Raw genomic sequence first — 22,047 nt, 5'->3', positions numbered from 1 at the left:
TACTATTAGCCCAATAGACAGTATGACTTCTGTTTCCATGACAACCAGGAGCAGAGCAAGGGAATTGAATGAGGCAAACGGCTTCTACTTGGAAATGTTAACTCCAGTGAAGTCAATAAAACATTTTCACTCATGCATGCAGTACTTCATACACTACACTTCTTATACTTGTCAAATAGTGTGTGCACGTGGTACACAATAGCAAATAAAGCCCACCACATATCACTCATCAAATGTTTGCTCAACTATGGACCAAACTTTTTTAATCAAAGTTTTAAGACTGACAGTTTGATATCCTTTTCCAATATTTTCTATTCCAAAAACATTTTGAAATGCAACTTTGTGACCTTTAAAGTTCCACTGTATCTTCCAAACAATCATTACTTCTCTTCTGTTTTTTGTCAATTTTTCAAGAAGTTTCAAAGACAACATTATAACACGTCTGATCAAATTTCATTGACCTACATCATGTGTTCCCTGGTTGATGACTTATTTGTTCCAAAGCAGAAAGGCCAGCAGGCACGCTATTCTCATCCGAGAGGACATGAACGTCCGGCTCACAATGAAGCACAATAGTTAACCGAAACAAACCGTTTTGTTCCGCTTCGGCTGCTTTAATTGGAAATAAATTGATGCAGAAATTTTATGGAGCCTTTGTGTCTTCTTCTGGTATGTTATTTGGAAATTCCCGGGCATTTAGTTAAGTCTCGTTTTTAAACGTGCCCGTAGTGTTCGCTCATTGTGCCGTCTGATTATTGTATGATGGACGAGGACGTTTTAAAAAGAGAAAAGGATCCAACAGCGGCTCACACTTTTTTTTTTTTTTTGCTATCAAGGCTTTTGCTGAGTTGAAGTTTGGCTCTAAACTGAACACTCAACAGTGTTTCAATGTGTGACATTTTCATTTATCTCTGACCGCTTGCGTAGCCAATAGATCAGCCGCTCGGACCGCGACTCCAGCACAGGTTCAAAGGCTATTATAGCAAAACGGATAAACAAAGGGATTTGGGCAACCTCTTAACAAATAAAACAGAAAATTACTGTTAATCTAAACTTGTGTTCCGTACTGTCCTTCGGGCTGCTGGACTTGTCAACACAAAGCTACTGAGGCAAGACGAGAGGAAGGGCATTTCTTTTCAATGGCTCACATTATATTATTTCTGCTGCCTTCGGAGGTTTAATACAATTCCAAAGCACTTTCTCCAATATAAATACATTTCAGGGTCCATTTGGGTGCGGTAAAGATAATGGACAACTTCCTGGAGACAATAAAAAGATGTCTCTGTCTGAATTCCATGTCAGCCTTTTCTGGCTTGGTGTCACATAGAAAGCAAATATCACATCACTTGTGGTTTTATTTCTATGAAAGAAAATCGATTTAGTTAACGCAATAGACGCGTGTTCATTTTGTACTTTGAAGAGTACATATCTATAAACAAGTCAAAAGATTTGATGGTTTTCGCATCATTACAAGTAGTTCAAGCACTTGATGTAAATTAAACTCAAAACGATGCTTTTTCAAGTGGCACACACATTAAAAAAAGGAAAAGAATGGCAAGTGAAGTGCAGACCTTGGCCAAGGCCAAACAATTCTAATTTAGAGTAGTAGCAAGTATAATTCACCTCCTGCAGTTGTTTGGATATTGTCTGAGATTTGGGCACTGTTATTTAAAAAATTGAAAACAGCAAAGAATTCCAATGAATTTACGAATAAAGCTATTTTTCAGTTTTAGCAAAATAAGAGTAATCAAACTGTGGATCGACCCTAAAATGTAAAAATGCTTTCTTTGGATTTGGAGACATAATGGTAACACAACCTAACTAATATATTACTTTTTTTCACAGTTGAATTGCACTTTTTTCTTTTTTACTGTGAACAAAGAGCAAACCTGTCCGAAATAAGTATTTGGACTATAAAGTCGTTTTTCTCCTTCAATGTTGTGGTGCAATCAAAATGGATTACTATAATCAAGCATGGCAATTAAAAGCGAAGGCATCTGCCGTTCTAAATATTTAGAGTTCATTTAGTTTCTTAAAAAGTCTTTTAAGTGTACTTTAAAAGTAGGAGACCAACTTGTGCTTGGGTACCACACAGCTTCCATACTAAGGAAGTGATGGATTGCTATGGGTTGGTACAAAAGACGATTTGAAACGGCATTTACAGCAACAATCACAATATTAGCACGGGACAACAACAAGAATGCTAACATTTTTTGGGGCTAGAATCAATAGGGCCAGTTGAGCCATAAAAAGAGACTGTGGGAGTCAGGACAGAAGCCAGACATCATGTCCTAGCTATTAACTCCACACTGCCAGGCTCATCTATCTTAATTGGTCATCCATTAGCCTGCATTAAAGGGAGACACGGGATAATAGCAGTAATGACGCTGATGATGGAATTAGACTGCGGCAACACACGTCATCGTTGCCGCGTCGCTTTTGGAATCGCAAAGAGTTCCACCGGACGGCCATACGGACAGATGGATGTCGGGATTAAATAAATGACTCCGAGCCCCGTTGTGTGCGTAGGAAGTCGATGAAAACAAATAGAGGTCATGCAAATTTGGGTGGGGGGAAAAAGTGGGCTAGTGCTCGGGGTGGGGGTAAATGAATTGAACAGCGTGCAGACGACCAATTGAGACGCGGCACCTGTGCCAATCTGCAGCTCGGCAGGATGGACAGATGCGGGTCCAGGTGCACGCGTGATGACGATTGGCGGCGCCGCGCCGAGACCTGAGCAGCTGAATACAAACACAAGTGACACGATGGATGGATGGGGGTGGGTGGGTTGACGCAATCAACCCGATCACCGGCATCCATTTTCAAAGCACAGAGACAGTACCCCATATGATTTGACAGAATTTTGATTTTTCTTAGGTATCAACCATTCCTCGATCAATAACCATTGTTTACACAGTGGGAGAACGCCATTTTCCTATTTTTGCTGGAGGCATTCCTCTTCTTATTATGCCTCATAATTAGATCCGCAGGAATTTCTAATCAAGCGTGACGGCAGCATTCGCCAATTTAAAAGGTGATAGCCCATGAAATGAACAGCCTAGTGTCATAGAATCAGCAAGGTATGCCGGAGGGGCCCGAAAAAGAGACGACGACAGAGAGAACGAGGGGGGCATACAATGATACGCGCGTGCCTCGCTGTAAATAAATGCCCCATTAACTATTTAGAAGGGTATCAACACCGGCCGTGCCATGCAGCGATCTGTCCGGGAGACATTGATCTTCATAAGGAACATGAAAACCGACCAAAGAAATACTCATCATATTTCAGAGCCAGTCAATTTGGTTCATTAAGGCCGCTCAAGCTCCTGCTGCGGCCTCGTATCGATCTCCTCGCTGTCAGTGCGGTGTTATTTTCTGCTAAGTAGATTTTGGGCTTGCAAAATTGCAATTTAGAAAGTGCGCAGTCAAAGTCGGTCAAGCAATATATGAGCAAACATACAATGGAACCTTCCAAGTCGAAGACATCTAAAGTCATTCATCATTTTTCAGAAAATAATTAATAAAGTGACTTTGCATTCTGAGCGGACGAGTTCAATGAAAGTTGGGTTGAATAGTTTTAAGGATTTAGACTGTTACTGTTGTTAACTCCTTTTAACACTTCCGTGACCCGAATTAGTAAACTGTAAACAATGGAGATTCAAAACAATGAAGATTCAAAAGACCGACATTTAATGTGTACGGACTCATTGCACATCCTTTTTCAAGTCAACTCTAAATTTTTCTTTGTACAAATATGTTCCGCGCAGCCCAACTAGTCGAAACACCGTGCTGTGATTAATGTTTGTTTAGTGGAATGTGAATTAAGCAGGCAAAATCCACCCGTTTCTAATCATCTCAGGGGGCGGCCATTTTGCCACTTGCTATTGACTGAAAATAACATAACAGTTGCCAGGGCACAACCAATCATGGCTGACTAGTTTTCTGACAATATATATGTATATATTATTTTTTTAAAGGTTTCTCATGCCTCCATCTGCTCTGATCTCCATTTATCTGGCAGGCAGGTGAGCCTCAGCGCATGATGGCTAGTGGATAAGGTTTAGTCTGGAAGAATACAGCTCACCATAATGGCATCCCACATCTTTGTCTTTTTGCCTCTCTTAGCCTTTCCTCCAGGGCTGCTGTCAGACAGAGAACTTTTATTGCCGCTCTAACTGACAGCAGGGAGCCGCTGGGATTGGCTGAGCAACCAGCGGCTGCCCGTCATGCGGCCCGGCTCACAGGTGCGCGGCATCTGACAGATAATGGCAGCTAAAACTCGGGCCGACCCAATGTTCGCTCTTTGTTTTGGCTGATGGGGACTGCGTGGCACGGCGTCGAATGCCATAGCCAAGTATAAAGAGGGCATGTTGAGGGAGAATGCTGTGAAAAAGAGTGCGATTTACTTAACATGCGACCACACAGACACTCAAATTGCTCCATCTGTCTCGTGAAGGGTGGTCAAGGTCACTCAGATCAGTAATCCTGGTTGCTATTGAGCTCACAAATATTTCTCTGCAGCAGGGGTGTCGTCAAACTCTTTTTTTCACGGGCCGCATCGTAGTCATAGCTTCTTTCGGAGGGCCATTATGACTGTCAAGCCAAATAAATGTATGAGCACCTCAGATTATATACAGTAAAAGCTACAAAACAAACTGACAAATGACTCGTTTTCAAATCAGACGAGTAAAAACTGGTCAAATATTAAAAAAAAAAGATATGATTAAAAGTGAACAATTTGCAATTCTAGTAATGACACACGGATTTGATGCACAATTTGTCTTCGCGGGCCACATAAAATGATGTGGCGGGCCGTATCTGGCTCCCGGGCCTTGAGTTTGACACCTGTGCTCTACAGCAATGACTGACAGTCCGATATGAAGCTAATGTTTACCGTGTCAAAAAAAAAAAACATTATTTTGAAATGGTAACATTTTCTTATGCAGAAGCTGAGCTGCGATGTAAACACTTAATTTGTAATCCATCTTCCAGTCAAATTGCAAAATATCTCAAGCATTACTTAGCTAGTAGTAAAAGAGAAAAGGTTAATGGAAGCAGAGTGTAGCTTAATGCAAAATCGTGCGGTTGGAAATCATACCTAAAATGCGCAATGAAGGTAAAGCATTTTTAAAAGGTGAAGACGAGACAAGATATTATTGAAATGAAATTTAACACTTAAAAGAAAACCCGAACTGAGGGTGACTCGCGTGTGACCATTTCTTTCCCGACCTACTAGAAAGCGGCGGTTAAGCGTCATTAGCAGTCACTGTCCTGTAATAACCTTTCTGGATGCCTCCACCGTCTCCATTAGAGGTCAGTACAAAGTCACACACAGGACAGCTGAGTGGCGTTTTCCCCCGGATTTAACGGAATGCTCCTGCACCTGACCCCTCGGAGAAAACAGGGCAATTAAATGTGGAATTTCCCTATGGAAATTAATAATTCATCATTTTTTTATTTATATATACAGTCGAGTACTCTACCATACACAGCCACCGGCACACATAAGTGAGCGTCAAACTATGACAACGACCTTGACCGGTGGTGGTGCGTATCTGCTGGCAAGGTGAGGTGGTCTGCGCTGCATTTGTGACATTGAACATTCCTCCGAGACTTGAGCTGAATGGCAGGTATGTTGGATTAACATTTTATTTAGCCTTGACATTAGTAAGAATGGAAATTTCAGGCCCAGATATTCGAGAAGCCAGGTTAGGTGTGAATAGCGACGATATCATGGCTGTTTGGAAAAGGGATGGAGTCACACAGACAGACAGACAGACACACACACACACAGAGTCCGAGAACTCAATCCAGCAGCCATAACAGGGAGACAGAGTGGCATCAACCCCTATTATCTAGTCCCTATACGCTCTGAACACAAAAGGCTCGGCGGAACAAAAATCCAATCAGTGCTCTGTGGGAGGATTTGCTCCACAGCAGTGCTCGGCAACACTGGTGGCTCCACTGGTGACAAAGAAATCATCTCGAAGCCTCCAGCCTGTTCACAGCCTATTTAGCGACTTGGTCACATACCTTCCTGGCCAATAAGTCTCTTGCTTTCCTTTTCCCCTGCACGAAGCAACAAGAAGCACGCGTGTGTACGCGGCGTGAAATTAGCATACTATTTGTTCGAGACATTTGGGCGTGGAATTGTTTGATGACAAATATTTTCAAAATGGAGGCCACGGGCCCAGATTGAAAAAATGGCCCTCGCGCGGGTCGCCATGGCGTCGCTACATTAGCATCCCTGGTTGCCCCGTTCATTAGCATGCCGCTGCTTATTTAGCCACGCTGCGGAGAAGCATTCAATAAAACAAACTGCTCAATATGAAGAAGCAAGTGCTCCCTCCCTCCCGTCGGCAGCCATTCCCTCCTTTATGTGCTTTTTACACTGCAACAAAATGGAAGTGAGGCATCACATAGAGCGGGAGAGAAAATATGCAAATTCACACCGACAGGAAACATAATTAGGCCAATAATAGCAAGCTTTTTCACAACTGATCATTTAGACAAAAGCATGTTTTCTTCTTTTTTCTTCTTTAGTGTTACTCGTGCCCTCCCTCTTTTCAGGTGCCTCCGTGGAAACAAATCTCTGCAGCTTGAAAGCAAAGTCGTTCAAGCGGAAATTCAACCCCCCCCTCTCGCCCCTCCCTCCAAGATTTCTATCAGTTCAGGTCTACATGTACACCAGGCAGGAGATTGCGCGAAGTGTGTCCGAGCTGTTTTTACACTTTCACTGCAGTCTTTTTGCTGTGTTGCTGCCACTTTTATTGTTTCTAATTAAAGGAGGACAACACCAGAGAAACAAACAAACTCAAGAAGACTCCACTTCAAACTCTTGTTTGAATTCTAAAAAGGGGACCAGGATGCTCATTATGGTCACTTCACAGAAATACTTGCTAAGCGATAAGTTTTTGACGCTACGCATCTTACGGTAAGAATAAATGAAGAGGGTTAAAGCCAGACAACAGAAAAGTGTTTTCTTCAAAGTTGGACAGTAATGGCGCTGGCACAAAAAAAAGCAATAAATAATCTGTCTCTACTTGAAGGCTTGAGAGGGACGGAGGGAGGCGTCGACCAAACTATGACAGAATTCAGTGAGCACAATTTGCTAAATGCGCCACATGGCGTGACAACAGAGACATCAAAACATTACTTGGACGTTTTGATGGCACCTTCACTACTTTTGTTTTTTTTTTGTTATTCCTTTGTAGATGGTTAAAATACAACCATCTGAAGCAATTTGAGGTTTTGTATCTCGCTATGGTTTTTTTTTAGATTCAAATAATAATTTGTGAGTAAATGAAACTTTTTAGTCGTTTTGGTTTTATAATTAATATAAGTTACAATCCGACTTGTTTTGTAGCATCTCGTGAACGCCGTCGGAGCTGTCGTGACCCACTTTGAAGTTACAATTTGTCACCCGATGCTGTTTCCATGGTAACAATACGGCTAAAGTGATTGCGTTTCCGATCGTGTGGCAAATGTGAGATCCGCGTCCCACTGTATTGTTCTCGTTCCCGCTGTTACACAAAAGTAATGTGAAAAATCCAGACGGCGCCGTTGAATTTCAGCAGTCGGCTGGTTGCGAGCGTGACCTCAGCGTAATAAGGTCTGCCTGGAGAAACAAAGCGAGGAACAAAAAGCATATCTGCGGGTAGAAAGCTCTAATGAACAAGGTTCAAATGAGCGCCGCTCTCAATAGCCTGGGAAAATTGTTTCGATATTATTTTTTTTATGTACAGTTGTTGTTCCACTGTTGATAGTTAATACATTGATCACCAAATGTATACGCCATTTAGGATTGTTGCTGCCAATTGTAAATTTTTGGCAGTTTCATCACTGTTTAAGATTATCAAAAAAAATTAGATGTTAGAAAAAGATAACCTAATGTTTCTAACAACACAATAAAAAAACAGGAAAAAAACTTTGGGAGAATATTCTATAGACTGATGATGCTCCGGGGCTGCTTTGCTTCTTCAGGGCCTAGACGACGTGCAGGCTACTAATTCACACAGGCTTATAATCACTTTTTTATGTTTACTTGGGTGATCTTTTTCTGATAATTATATCGGTTTGATGAGCTTGAACATGGGGAAACGATGCAACAATAAGAGGAGTTTAACGTGGCAATGTTGCTAATGCTTTTTTTTTTACAGCACTGGCAGCCGTTCACTTTCGCTCAGTGTAGATACTGTATCAATTTATGCATGAATTTTTCCATTTACATCTGCATATATAGCATGTAATATTCATATCCGTTTTCCACATAAAATGCGTCACATATTTATACTTTGATTTGTGTTTTAATATTCTTCTTCTTGTGTGGTGCTACTGTGTACTTTACGGTTGTAAAAAAACCAAACAAACAAACAAACATGATAGTCCCCTATTGCTGGCCCGAAAAATGCTTCCATTCCTTTGAGAGCAAAATAGAAAAGCAAAACATTTAAGTAATCCCCGTCATTGCATTGGATGCTCACATGCTGCATTCACGTGCCAGCGTCCTCTCAAACCTGCCCGGATTTCATGAATATGATTGACCTTTTTTTTTCTCTGCCGTAATGCTGAGAGCGCATAAAAGGCGAAAGGAGAGACTAAAGAGCGGCGAGCCGAGTTGATTTACAACAACACATTATTGCGCGCCAACTGCACATATGGAAAAGGACAATCTAATCGATGGGCCAAAAGAATGACAATGGCCTCTCAAATCAATGTCCGCACCCCATTTTCTCACTGCGAGAAGACAAAGCGTTCAGGTGTTTTTGTTGCCGCGTGTGTGTCCGGCGGCAGTTAATTTGTGTTGCTGTTGCTGTGGTGAAAAGCATTGCCGGGACTAATCATTATTTAGTTGTGGCGGGGCTGGAAAGGTCAGTGGTCTGAAATGTCAGGCTGTGTTCAACAGAAGCCAGATGCAGCCGCGTGCCGCTCAAGTGTCCAATTAAGGAGGGTCGAGAGAGGTTTGAGTGGGTCTCTGTGTGGGTGGCGCCCGGATGAGTGTGGGAAATAACACTGAGAAGGTAGACGGTGGAGATATGGCGTGCTACGTTCACAAAGCCTGTATGTTTGGAGATTGTCAATTAGGTGCCAGACTGTTTACTGGCTAGTCAAATGAACACAATGGAGAACACATGTTAGCCACGGCGGTAATAAAGTTTGTTAGCCCCCGGTGATCCCTCCTGCTGTCGACTCGACGCTACAGTGGGAAGATGAGAAAGAGTGGGCTGATGATGGGTAAGACCACATGAGGGGAAGACATAAATATACTACCATGAAATCACGTGGCCTTGTGAATGGTTGGGAAATGGATGGATGGATGGATGGATGGATGGATGGATTTGGGTGAAGGGATGGATGGAGGGATGGATTGGATGATGGAATGGGTGGATGGATGATGGATGGATGGATGGATGGATGGATGATGGAATGTATGGATGGATGATGGATGGATGGATGGATGGATGGATGGATGGATGGATGGACGGACGGACGGACGGACGGACGGACGGACAGACCGGTGCGGACAGGATACATGATGCTGAAAATGCTCAAATTTGCTATGAAACTTCAAAATCATATCATATCACAAAGAAATAAGCGCATTGGGCTAAGGGAGATGATGTTTCTAACGGCCACAACACAACCCACCCAGAAAAAGCAAATGTTTCAATTATTAATTCATGAAATGGATTTACATTATGGATAAAAATCTACCAAGCTGGGCTGCGAAAAAGGGTAAACAATTGGCGCTCAAGTATTGACTGTGTCCATTGTTAGTGTTGTTTGAAAACACACATTGTTGCTTTCAAACTTCTTATCAGGTAATGGTAACTATTTCGCCTCACTCAATTCTAATCTGCGGTCGCAATAGATTAAGCCAGTCGAGAAGAAAAGGCTCGGTCATCGATGCCAAGTAAGTAAGCAAATTGTGTAGTGGAGGTCAAATCGGACTCTGAAGTAAAAATTCGAATGACTGGAGCTTCTTCCATCATCTTCCAACTTAGTTCAACTACAAGTGACTAATTTCTGCTTAATCTTTCTGAGAAAGGAGAAACTAAATCCTTCAATTTAAATTCAGCAGCTTGGCACCTTTGTTCAACAGATATTCATTCTTTCACCCTACCACAAAGCCACCCATAAATTTCCATCTTAAGACACAAACTGACAACTCAGATGTTAAAAGAAAAGTGTAATCCAACACAAAGTCTTTTTTTCTTCTTCTCACTTAGCCAGAAAAGGTGTTTCCGTACTTTTAAGCCTTCCCTCATGTTGTTCTTTCATTCCTTCCCACCTCATGTCTCACTGTGGCCGCCCTCTGTCGAGCCGTGAAGACCAGCCAACGCTGGCATCGGTGCCGTCTGTAAGAACAGCTGCAACGTAAACCCCCGAAATTAACCTGCGCCGCAAGAGCTTCACGTGTGCGTGATTCTAATCAAAGCACATTAGATCTCACAGATACTTTGGACATATGGGTCTCTCTATATCCCTTTGCCATCCCCATCTGGTTCGCCGCTCTGAGTTTGCAAACTTCTGCTCACGCTACTCTCCACATCGGTGCCTTTCTCACAACTGGAGAGCAATGGAGGGGCTTTGAGTTGTGTTTTCACGTTGAATCAACAGAAAAACATGTGCTAGTTATGCCAAGGTATCAAATGTATAAAATCACCACACTGAATTTATAAAAAAAAAAAAAAGAATTGTGGGAGGGGGCAAGTGGTTTCACATAATAATAAATGTATGTTCTTTTTTAAAACATATATCTGGATCCAGATGATTTAGTCTCATCCAACATTGTGCCCAAAAAAAATTACATTTTGTTTTTGGGGCGAGTGTATGAGGCTATAACTCGGTAAAATATGAAAATAGCAAAGACTTACCACAATTGGTGATGGTTAACAGGTCCAGCTGTCGTTGTTGCTGAAAGGAAGCAAAAACATCTGTTAATTCATCACTTGATCACATGATCACGAATCATCCAAATCAAGAAACAAAATTTCTATGAGATGGTTTGGGAAACATATTTTGTTTTTATATTTGGACTATATGAGGAAGCATGCTAAAGTTGAAAGTAGTCTAGCTAACTTTATTTAGTGTGTGTCAGATAAGTGGTTTCAAAGGAGAAGATGGAAGGTGGCACATGAAGATACACACACACACACACACACACACACACACACACACACACACACACACACACACACACACACACACACACACACACACACACACACACACACACACACACACACACACACACACACACACACACACACACACACACACACACACTTGACGAGCGAGCACTCCAGTAATCAACACCTCAACCCTCTTGAACCAACAGTCCCTCAGGAAAGAAGATATCCAAGAAACTGTGTGTGTGTGTGTGTGTGCATGCGTGTCACACTAGCTAGGTCACGGTCAAAGCTACACATCATTTACATCCAAGCACATTAACCAGTTGCTCGGAGGGAAAAGCAAAGAGACACTTATGGAATACTCGGAGTCCTTCTCGCCTCACATGCACGCCTCAAGTGGAACATGCTGATGGCTGACTAAACATTCATTTAGTATCTAGTGGAGGCTCTTACAAAGAGAGACTTATGGCGTGTAATATGGGAAAGAAGTGGCACACGATTCCAAAAGTAGGTTCATTGACTTTGCTATCTCATTCTTGCATGCAGTGGCATTAAAAATGAGCTTCTTTTACTAAATACATTTAAAATCCAACTAGAAATAAAGTCATGTTTTATTTATTTATAACACATGGGGGTAAAAAAATGACTCTTGGCATGTGATGTGCGGAGCCACATGGAAGCTGGCTGGGTGACCAAGCAAGCAGCAGAGGTCACTGTGACAACATGAGACGCACAACAAGCCGGCGTGTGAGCGGAGATCACGCTCTGTCCGCACTCCTTTCAGTCTCGCACACACGCACGCACGAGTGCTAGCTTGAACAATTGAATTTATTGCCTTAAAAAAAATTGAATTGTAAATAGCCAAATATTTAATGACATGTATGAATCTGTTGGAATCCAAATTGTAAAGGAATTCTCAGACAATAAAAAGCAGTTGCGTGCATAACAACAATGAGAAAGACGATATGAGCTTATTGGTCATTTTGAGAAAAAAAAACAAAAAAACAATGAACCAAACAAGATTTTTAAAAGGACTGGGAGATAGTGATACACATACAAATGAGACAAATGTAAAAAGAAACACACACACTTTTCCATTTACTGACTCTCATTCTTTTCCTAAAACACAATTTTAAGTGGTCAGGCGGCTAATTTGCCCAAGCAGGGCACGCAGGTCATCACCAAGTCCCAAAGGTCACAGCAGGAACTACTTCCATTAAAATTCAAACTTGTGAGAAGTTAATACTCATTTTCGTTCTTTAGCACCCTCTGGTGGATGTAAATAAGATTGTATGCAAGCTGATCAAATTAACTAGACTGTATTTTTGAATTTAACATACTCTACAAAACTAAATGAAGATATATTAAGCACAATTAACTCACTTCAGTATTTTAAGGCGTCCGTGTTCTAAAGTTGTAATAAAAACATGGATTTATTTTCCCAATCAAGCCTAGAGCAGCGCTTCTATTCTTGGATGTTTATTAATGCGGCCTGATAAAGTTCGATCCGTGGCTCCATAAGTGGAAAGACGCAATTTTGCAAGAGAGTTAAAACCAATGAAAATTGATGTTCTGACTAAAAGACAAACTGCTTGGTTTCTCTACGAATGCTGCCATCACATTCTCCACTTGCATCTATAATCACTGTTCCATATGAATTGGAATTTTTGTTTAGTTAAATAAATAGTTTTCTGATTTGACTCGGACAACCCAATGGTTTTCTAGAAAAAGAACAATTAATCAGATCAGTCATGTTAATTTGTCTCTGAAGCCTTTCAAATGCAATGGAATATAATTTGTAAAAAAAAAACAACAACATGATTGTACTTCAAATATTCAAACTCAATCAACCCAAGAAGCAATCCGTCAACTTTTCCTCCAAAAACAACTTTTCATATTTGCTGATGGTTATTGCAGAGCAAAGTGTAAGATGAGATGAGAGACATCATTTTGTAGCTCATTTCAAATTAATTTAAAGTCAATATGGCTAAATTATACTCAGCTTCAACCCAACATGCGTTGTTTAAACGGGGATATTACAATGTGACCTTAACACCTACCAAGGAATTGTGTCGAAAGAAAGTAAGGATTATTAATGTTATGTTTATTTTTTTCTATTACTTATTTTTTTATTATTTTAAAACAAACACACACACACACAGTCAATGGAGTTGTGAAAAATAAAAATATCTTAGTCATCATCCATCTTTGAGATCAATGCCTCCATTTGAACGCTGAGCAATAGTGTGTATGGTGACAACATCCCACTATATTACATGAACACACACACGCACACACACACACGAGATCAGCAGCACTTTACAGCTCCCATTTTGGCCCGTCTTAGTCATTCTCTGTCGTGTCTGTAACAAAGGGGGGTAGGAAAATGAGGTAAGGATGAGCTCATGGGCTCAACAAGCTCTCATGGTTCAACTGCCTGGCCCACTAAAGTCATCTATGAGATGATGTCAGAGACATGAGGGCACATAGCAAAATGCTACACTTAAGTGCACAAGCATTTGTAGTTTTTAGGATCCACCACAAGACTGAGTTTGAAGCAAAGCAATCATAGAAAATTTGAATTCTGCCAGTCAGGAATGAAAGCCATTTATGCAAACTACCTACTTCTATTTCAAAAATATAATGATAGGAAATCAAAAGTTTGGTGCATTCTTAAGAGAAAAGACAGCACGGGCAAATTCAACAATATCAAAAAGTGTTGGAAGAGCAAGCAAGCAAAAAAAAAAAAAAAATTTTTATCCTGTTGAGTCTCTTTTAAATACTATACAGATAAAAGTCCAGACTTCAATTTTACATTGTGCTCATTGTGGTGGTATAAAAAGTCTTTTCCTGTAGGTCCAAAACATCTAATCTCTATAACACAATCGGTCAATTCAGTAAACTGTTGTAAAATGTCACTTCAAGTCGAGGGGGGGAAAAAAAAAAAAAGACTTTTTTGGCTCATTTGTTCAAGAAAGTAGCTCGCGGAAATGTTATCTAAATGATGTTGAGAGGATAGAGTGGACGGGAGCAGAGGGGAGGCGGAGCTTGGGCTCGCTGTTGCGTGACCAAGAAGCCCTTGGTTAAAAATACAACAAACCAAATGAAAGATTTATTTCTTGTGAGAGCCGAGAGCCGCCTTTTCTCCAACGGAGGCAGAGGCTACCTATGGCCACCTGCACGAGGGCCTGGCCGACCTCTCTCCAGCTCCTTTTAAAAGCTACATAGATAATACATGTCGCTTACGCTAGCTTAGCGCCCGAATATCGATGAAGGCGAGATTCACAGTGACTCACACTAAAGCGTGATTCATTTCCATCATGAATTCATTCCGCATTTATGAAGACCAATTAGAAAAAGCAGGTGAGATGGCCGTGAGAAGGCCTTCCTCCAGCTGTCCGTCACCCCGTGGGGTCGAGGCTTTACGACCGCACCGCCCCCACTTGTCTCTTTTCTAATACTCAGACTTTGAAGGCAATAACTGGTGCACCTGGCTGATTATGGCCTATAGCGCAGCGTTGTCAAGCAGATTATAACAAAAGGGCCCCCAGGTGCCACGCTTTACGGCTCGGGCGGCCTTCGAGTTGGCCTCGCTAATACGCTTGGTGTTATCAATATCCCACCGACAAACTGGAGTTGACGGTTGACTTGAGAACATTCCACTGAGATTGAAAAATCCAGAATTCTACCTACTGTATGTTGATGAAATTATTTTGTTAGCGGGTCTAAAAGTGCTAATAAATGTTTCAAGTGGACGCTTGCTTCTTTATCAGGAGACGAAGCAGCCGTGGGGAAAGATAAAGGCTTAATATTAGGAGAGCAATGGCAATGATAGAAGGACAACTAAGGTCAGCCTGGAGAAAATAAGATATTCTTTGCTATCGTAAAATATCACCTGGATACAAGGTGCGCAATAATAAGAGGGCTGAGGGGAACATAAATTGAGCCATTGTGCCGCATTTGTTCCTTATGAGATGAAATGAGCTCGAGCCCTGCTGTTCGACTTCCGGCCTTGTAACCAGACTTGGCAATCGGTGACCCCGGCAACGTTGACAGCATTGTAAAAGGCGCTCGAGCTGGGTCGGAGTGAGTCCCGAGACACGTCTGCTGCTGTGTTGTGATTTAGTTCAAATATACCAAAGAAGGGTAAACCCCAACAACTGCAGACAAAAAGCTTCCAACAGGGCTGCCACAGGGATCAACCCCTTGCCCACTTTCATTTTGTCAATCCATGTTTTATTACCATTTACCTACCTACCTGCGAAGGTGTTTCGATGTCAAGAACTCTAAAGAACTACCAATAAAAGTCCAAAAAGAAGCAAGGAAACCACGGTAAGGCCAGTCAAAGACATCAGGGATCTGTCCGTCTGTGTACTCAGCGAGCTGGTCAACACTGTAGGGTAGCGCTAAGCCATGCGTAGATTTAGAGAAAAGTGGAAGCATTTTCAAATCAATTCTTTTGTTTTACTGGGAGTTAGTGGGGGCATATAGATCAGAGTCTGCTGCTAGATAGCGCCAGCCAGGAGCCCTGCTATGTTGGCTAACACCGTAGATCATCTAGAGACAGACAGAAAAAGAACTCCGGGGAAAGAAACCATTGGTCAAATAGAGGGCATGCTTACGTGATGATCCATAAATTTCAAAATGTAAAACAGAAAGTGCTGTAGGAACTCAAGGTGGTCTGTTACACAGCATGGTAAGATATTAATATAACTATATATAAATATAGTGCTCAAACTGACCAGCAACTATTAACAACAAATGTTTACATCAATGGGCAAATTGCATTTTTGGGAATGTGTGAGGAAACCATGGAGAAAAAAAAAACCCAGAACTGGGAAAATATTTACTCCAAGCCGAGAGTCAATACTGTACAGTACATAAAAGCACAAACAATACAGCTAACGTACGATCCTGCGAGGTTCCTCTTTGACCTGGCAAAGAATCAATGATGCCGTATTGATACCAAGGGAGCTATTATTGACTTAAGGACAAAGATCCAGCATTCTTGAACCCCTTAACACACCATTGGACTCACACACACCCGGAGCAAGGAGGGCTCTGTCCCATCATCATTTCCCCACTGGGTTATGATTGACCTGATAGTGCAGGCGTACTGACCTGCTGTATATTTGGAAATGTTCAATCGATGACCTCTCGGTCGAAGAGGCACAAGATAGCAAAAGTGCAAAGGATCACTTAAATAGGTTATCATACAAATAGCGCATTCATTTTACCCGATTCATGTCTTTTTTTCTTTTTTTTTTTTAAATATGGAGCATCAACAACAATACTGGGAAGATTCTTGTGAAATGAGGCCTCATTGATTATTGCATTCCATTTGCAATGAAAAGACGAACTAAACTACATTTGTATCGATTCAGTCCAAACTTGAATTATCCTGAAAAACACTGTCGTCTCGCTATAACTGTGAGGTTTCTCTATTGAAATACTCTTTTAAGGTTAGAAAATCCTCAGTAGTAAAGTTTAAAAAACACCCTTGGCTTGCTACGGTTATATTTCCATCACTTTTTTCTTTTATTACAGAGTCTTCAATCATATGTGAGAGATGGAAAATTAAAGTGGGATTAGTCCATATGGGATTTGAAGCGACTTGCAAAGTTTCAAAAATCTTGTACCTGTCCGCAACAGTCAACTCTATTGATCGTTCTGTTATTCAGACAACGCCGTCCGAGTATCAATAGACAAGACGTAAGGTTGAAAAGTTCACCCATCTCTCCTCTGGACCTAATTACAGCTGAAGGTCAAGCGACGTGTACGTTCCTATCGGTTTATTGCCTTTATGGATTCAAGTGTGTACTTGCAAGCTGCGGACACAGTTTGCTTCTCGTTGCCGTAGCGCCCCCTCCCATTTCAAAACACTTTTATTTTCATATTTACAATATACCCCCAAACAAATTCAAATGGGCGTTATCTTCAAGTAACCAGACGGCGAGAGACGTATTAGAAAAGAAATGAAACAAAATGTTGTGTGACTAAAGCATTTTCTTTGGCATAACTTTTCCATTTAACAGAGTTTAATCAGGTATCGAAATGAAGTGCTGAATGGTTCTTTAAAGCTGAAGCGGGCTGGACTGCTGCGCGACTGGTAATTAAATGGAATAATAATTAGCTGCGTGCGGCGGGAGAGAGAGAGCGGGAGAGCGAGGGCAACGAGTTTGAAGGCGCGCTGCAGAAACGCAAATGCAAACAAAAGCGCCTCGTTGAGATGTTAAAACAAGCCACGACGCCCTCTCCAGATGTCCACGCGTTGACCAGATGTCTGCTCACTTCTGATCACGTATTAAAATGAGCGGGGGGAATTGAGGGGTCGATATGAACGGGAGCAAACGAGGATGTGAAAATAATGACAACAAGGAAGCGAAATGTTCAAAGTAGAGGAAATGTGTACACATGCAAAAAAAAAAAAAAAATGTAAATGTAACATCCGCTTCCTCTTGCAATTTAAAATGATGCTTCTTTTGTTAGCAGTGGCAATTGCTAGCAATGCTAAGCGAAATTGATGACAAGAAAGCCATTCATTCCAATTTCTTAGAAGAAAACTTCATTTTGGAGAATGTAGCAAATAATGATGAATTGTCTTTCAGTTTTTTTGAAACAATAACAACTTCATGCCATTGGTATTCTTGTGGCTCACACGACTCATTATGATTGGGCCACTATGGACCGAGCCTCACAGATGAAAGAACAGTACTTCTGGTTTATTTACTAACCAAGGCTGAAAAATATTTGACCTCCGTTACATCTGTCTATGACTGACTCGTGAAGCATGTCAAGCAGCTAACTGTCTTGATGGCGTTACGCTAATTATAAAACCACAAGCTAGCAAAATGAAAACAAGTATTTGAAAAAATTCTTTGCAACTGGGAAAAAAAGGCCCAGTGAGGATTCAACACAAGAGCCTATGACCAAGAAGAAAAATAAATGTGCTTTTCACAGACAGTACTTGAAAAATAAGCCAAGCTAACTCTGCACAATACATAGCGAGCGGCTCTCCATTGAGTCAATGAAGCTTTCAAAACTCATTCGTCACTGATTCATACACTAGAATTGGATATTGGATAACTACAATCACGGTGGGCCTAAAAGGTCAAAAAGACTCAAAGTGGACATAAAAAAAATGTTGATTGGCATGGACCAAAATGAACTTTGCCTTGTTTTTTCTGTAGTGTGAATTCTTTTTGAGCATATTTGCACATTTGTATACGCCCTTAGCTCCAGTTATGATTAGCTCATTCAAACAATTATTATTATTTAATACACCAATGTCCTGAATGTTCACTGACACCACAGGGCATCACCTCGGTTCCCCGTCAACCGTGGCAAGATCTCCTCTCCTGCCATGGAGTCTGCTGTACAGTCTCCTGAGGTCAAACAAACAAGAAAACAGTAAAGTGGCGCATCTGTAATCACCTTAGCTACATCCCGACTCAGACTCAAGCTAAGGGCTTTCCATTTCCTCCGCTTTCAATTTGTTTTCACAGCAGTTTTGAGTAAATTGAATTTGTTAATTAAAGCAGCAAAATGAAATGCTGAGCATTATTGACGAGATGCTAATTGGGTTAGTGTGGAAATTAGACATGGGGGGGGGGGCGGTACGTGTGGTGGGAAGGGGCTAATGAGAGGGTTGAGGTGGCGAGGGCGTTTTGGGGTTCGCTAGGACAAATCACATTACAGACACTTTGTGCTTCCACTGTGGCGACGTAACTGTGCGAAGAGTAAAAAGATGCAGTTCTTCACGGACGGTATTCAAATATTTCAAGTTGCCGACCTCAACCCCGAGCAACATAATGATAATGTCGGTGAAGCGGAGGCTCCAGATGTGTACTTTGCTAGCTTAATCTATTCTGTAGCTCCTCCCTTGCTAATACATCCATCGGCGCATCGCACACAATCGAGTATTAAACCTCATTGCTTAACTATCTCATTGAGTCCAAAGAGCTTTGCTGAGCTCAGAATTGAGCTGCGTGCCTCCCTCCAGGCACGTTGGACCGATGCACTGCTAATGAGAAGGATTCGCTCATTTGGCCCTTTGAGAAGCCACATGGGTGAAGGACAGAGGTGTTGGGCTGGCGGGATGATGAGGACTGAGGAGCGACGCGGGATAAAAGGGGGGGGCAAAAGAAGCCCATAGATTTAGAAAAAGGCAAAGAGAATGAGAAGGCAGGTTTTTTTTTGGGGGGAGAGCAAAGTGGAAGAGGAGACAGGGTGGGGTAATAGGCTGTGGAGCAGTTGAATTAGGAGGGTGATTAAGGCACTAATTATAGAGTGGAACTTCATTGATAAGGTGTCAGACTTACTGGAATGGGCTTTAGAATGTTGTAAATTCACGTAATTTGTGATTGGGGAGTGTTTATGGGAATAAATGTCGTCCGGCAAATCCCGCTTGGCTTTACTTGCGGCAGTTTGGGTGGTCGATTTTTTCACTTCCTGTATTTACTTCTTGGATATTTTTTTTTTTATTCCTGGGAGATGAGGGCGGCATGAGGAAGTGAAACATGCTAAGCTAAAATTAGCATACACACGTATACGATTATGCTAAAATAACATCTGCCCAAGTACTATAATTTCCTTTTTGGTCAAAAGGAAGTATAAACACGACTAGCTGTAACAACAATCCTTTTTCAAGCAACACTAAGCTCCAAAAGTGTTTCTACAACATTTCCTTCCCTTATTATGCATGCTCATTAATTTGTTATTGGATAAGGTGTCAGCTGAACACAGCATTTTCATGTTGAAGGCTAAGACGTGCATTGCTGTTAATAAAGTACAAATTAAATTTGGATGGAGAGAAAATGCAAGTCGGACAATTTGGTTGTTCAACTTGCTCGTACCTGCTGGAAGTGATCCTGTCATCCCTCCACTTGTATCCTTTTGGACTGGTTGTTGACACTTGTTGACCGTTTTTATGTGAACGTCTCTACATGCTGTTTGTCTCTTGGATTTGGGATTGATTTTGTGAGTCGCCGCCCAATCTCTCCCGAGGTTACATCTTCGTCGTCCTTGAAGCTCGTTGTCAAACGGACGAAACCCGCTGTAAAGCATTTCGACAAAATTTCAATTCGGAACAGTTGTCTCCCATAATAACCTATTCAGAGGGGGTGAACTGGAATCCTATTCATAGCCCCCCATTAGCAAACGTCCTCATCCGGGAAAGTGCATTCGGGCACCGTGAATCAACCTGAAAGGAATTGAATTGTTTGGTGCCGCTGTCTTTCATACGGCCGGTAAATACATCTCTCTCGTTCATAACAATTTGCGGCTCTGTATTTGGCAATCAAAAAAAACAAAAAAAAAACGGCTACATTTGCTGGAGATATGAGAGCTGTTCTTTTGAGAGAGCTGATTACAGCGGACGGCATCTGCGTGGAGCACACAGCTGCCCGTCTCATCAGAATACCTAATATTCCAATGGAGGGGCCCTAAGTACCTGGCAAACCCAAGCAGATAGATAACAAAGAGCCTATTAAATAACAGACAGAGTGGCGGTGGTGGGTGGGTAGGGGGGTTGGGGGTAGATGGGAATTAGTCTTTTAGCTCATCACACACTCGGAGATGAGATAGCCCAGAGTTCTAATTAAAATTCTCATCGCCATGGAAGGTGGTAATTTTGATCTGAGGAAGAGTGGTAAGTTTAATGTGGAAAGGTCGTGCAAGACAAACTGACCCTTTCGCTCACTCTCGGAGCTCGCTCGATTCAAATCAATGCTATCTGTCCAACCTGGGAGCTGCTCCTTGCCCTTGGTTTGCCCTCAAATTCATGAGGGAGATACCTTCTTTTACAAAACAGCCCGCGGAGATAAAATAAAGCAACACAAAGAAATGTGAACACAAGCAGATGTGCTCACATCACATTCAATGCAATCTTTTCCTCCTTATGGCCTCCTTTTCTCCTTAACTAAAATGAATCTTTGACGTCTATAGCGGTCAATGGTAGTGAATGACCGAAAAAAAAAAAGAAATCTCTCGAAAAAATCTCAAAAACATCATGTTTTCATAACCATAGATTTGTACATTGTATAAATGTGATTTGTTTTGGTGTGACTCCACATATTGACAATGCCATGGCAACAAATAATTCAAAAGTCCCAAACCCACCTGTCGAATCTAATCAAGTTTTGATGAATTAAGGGCAGAAAAAGTATGTTCAGACATTTGTATCGCTGCCGAATCCCACCAGAACCGTTTAATCTGTGATTTAATGCATAATTAATCAATTTTCTTCTCCTGGGTTCAGAAGAAACTTCAAAAGTGAATGAAATGAACCCTAAACTAAGCCCCACCCCGCCTAATTTTTCTCAGTCGCAAAGTTAAATGAAGTCTTCTTTTTTGATTGCACGCTGCGCACGTAAACAAGCTTCATTATGTAGAACAGTTTTTTTTTTTTTTTTTACACATTACAATGAAAGGGGTTGTCGGAAGGGAGGTCAAACTGTAATTACACGTGCTCTCTCAAATTGCTCCTTTTGTTTTGCGACTCATGTTTACCGTGGTGCTTTTATTGATCTTGCCATCTATAATAGTCATTGCTCCTGCGCTCCCACTCTCTTGCATTACCCTCTCTTTTCTCTGTCCTTTTTTTTTCCAGCTCATTACCCCAAAACAATTATACGCTAGTCAAAAAGCCTCTCAGTGGCAGCCTGCTGCTTCTCGCCGCCGCTGGCTAAAATAAAAAAAGCACTCGGTGCCGAGGCGAGACGATGGATCGCCGTGTCAAGACCAAAGTTATCATCACCTTGCTTGATTTATATTTCTGCAGTGTGCGTGTGTGTTTTTTTTTTTCTTTCCCAAATACACTTTGCAAACACACACATAAAGTTTTCTCACATGAGGATGTTAGCGGCTCAACTGTATGACTGTCAAGTTTTTCAAAACGCCGTGTTATCGGAGA

The 22,047-nt window shown here is 41.6% G+C and overlaps 1 protein-coding gene across 1 annotated transcript in view; it reads right to left on the bottom strand.

Moving 5' to 3' along the window:
* agbl4 (ATP/GTP binding protein-like 4) overlaps positions 1–22,047 on the bottom strand; it is a 163,568-nt gene that overhangs the window by 43,438 nt on the left and 98,083 nt on the right. The window contains exon 6 of the mRNA XM_037250705.1: positions 10,878–10,917. Coding sequence (XP_037106600.1) covers positions 10,878–10,917 — 40 coding nt within the window. The remainder of the gene's footprint in view (positions 1–10,877; positions 10,918–22,047) is intronic.

This window comes from Syngnathus acus, chromosome 4 (genome assembly GCF_901709675.1).
Source record: "Syngnathus acus chromosome 4, fSynAcu1.2, whole genome shotgun sequence".
In the NCBI taxonomy this organism is placed as follows: Eukaryota; Metazoa; Chordata; class Actinopteri; order Syngnathiformes; family Syngnathidae; genus Syngnathus; species Syngnathus acus.
The sequence above is the reverse complement of the archived record's forward strand: the minus strand, read 5'-3'. Positions and strand labels throughout refer to the sequence as shown.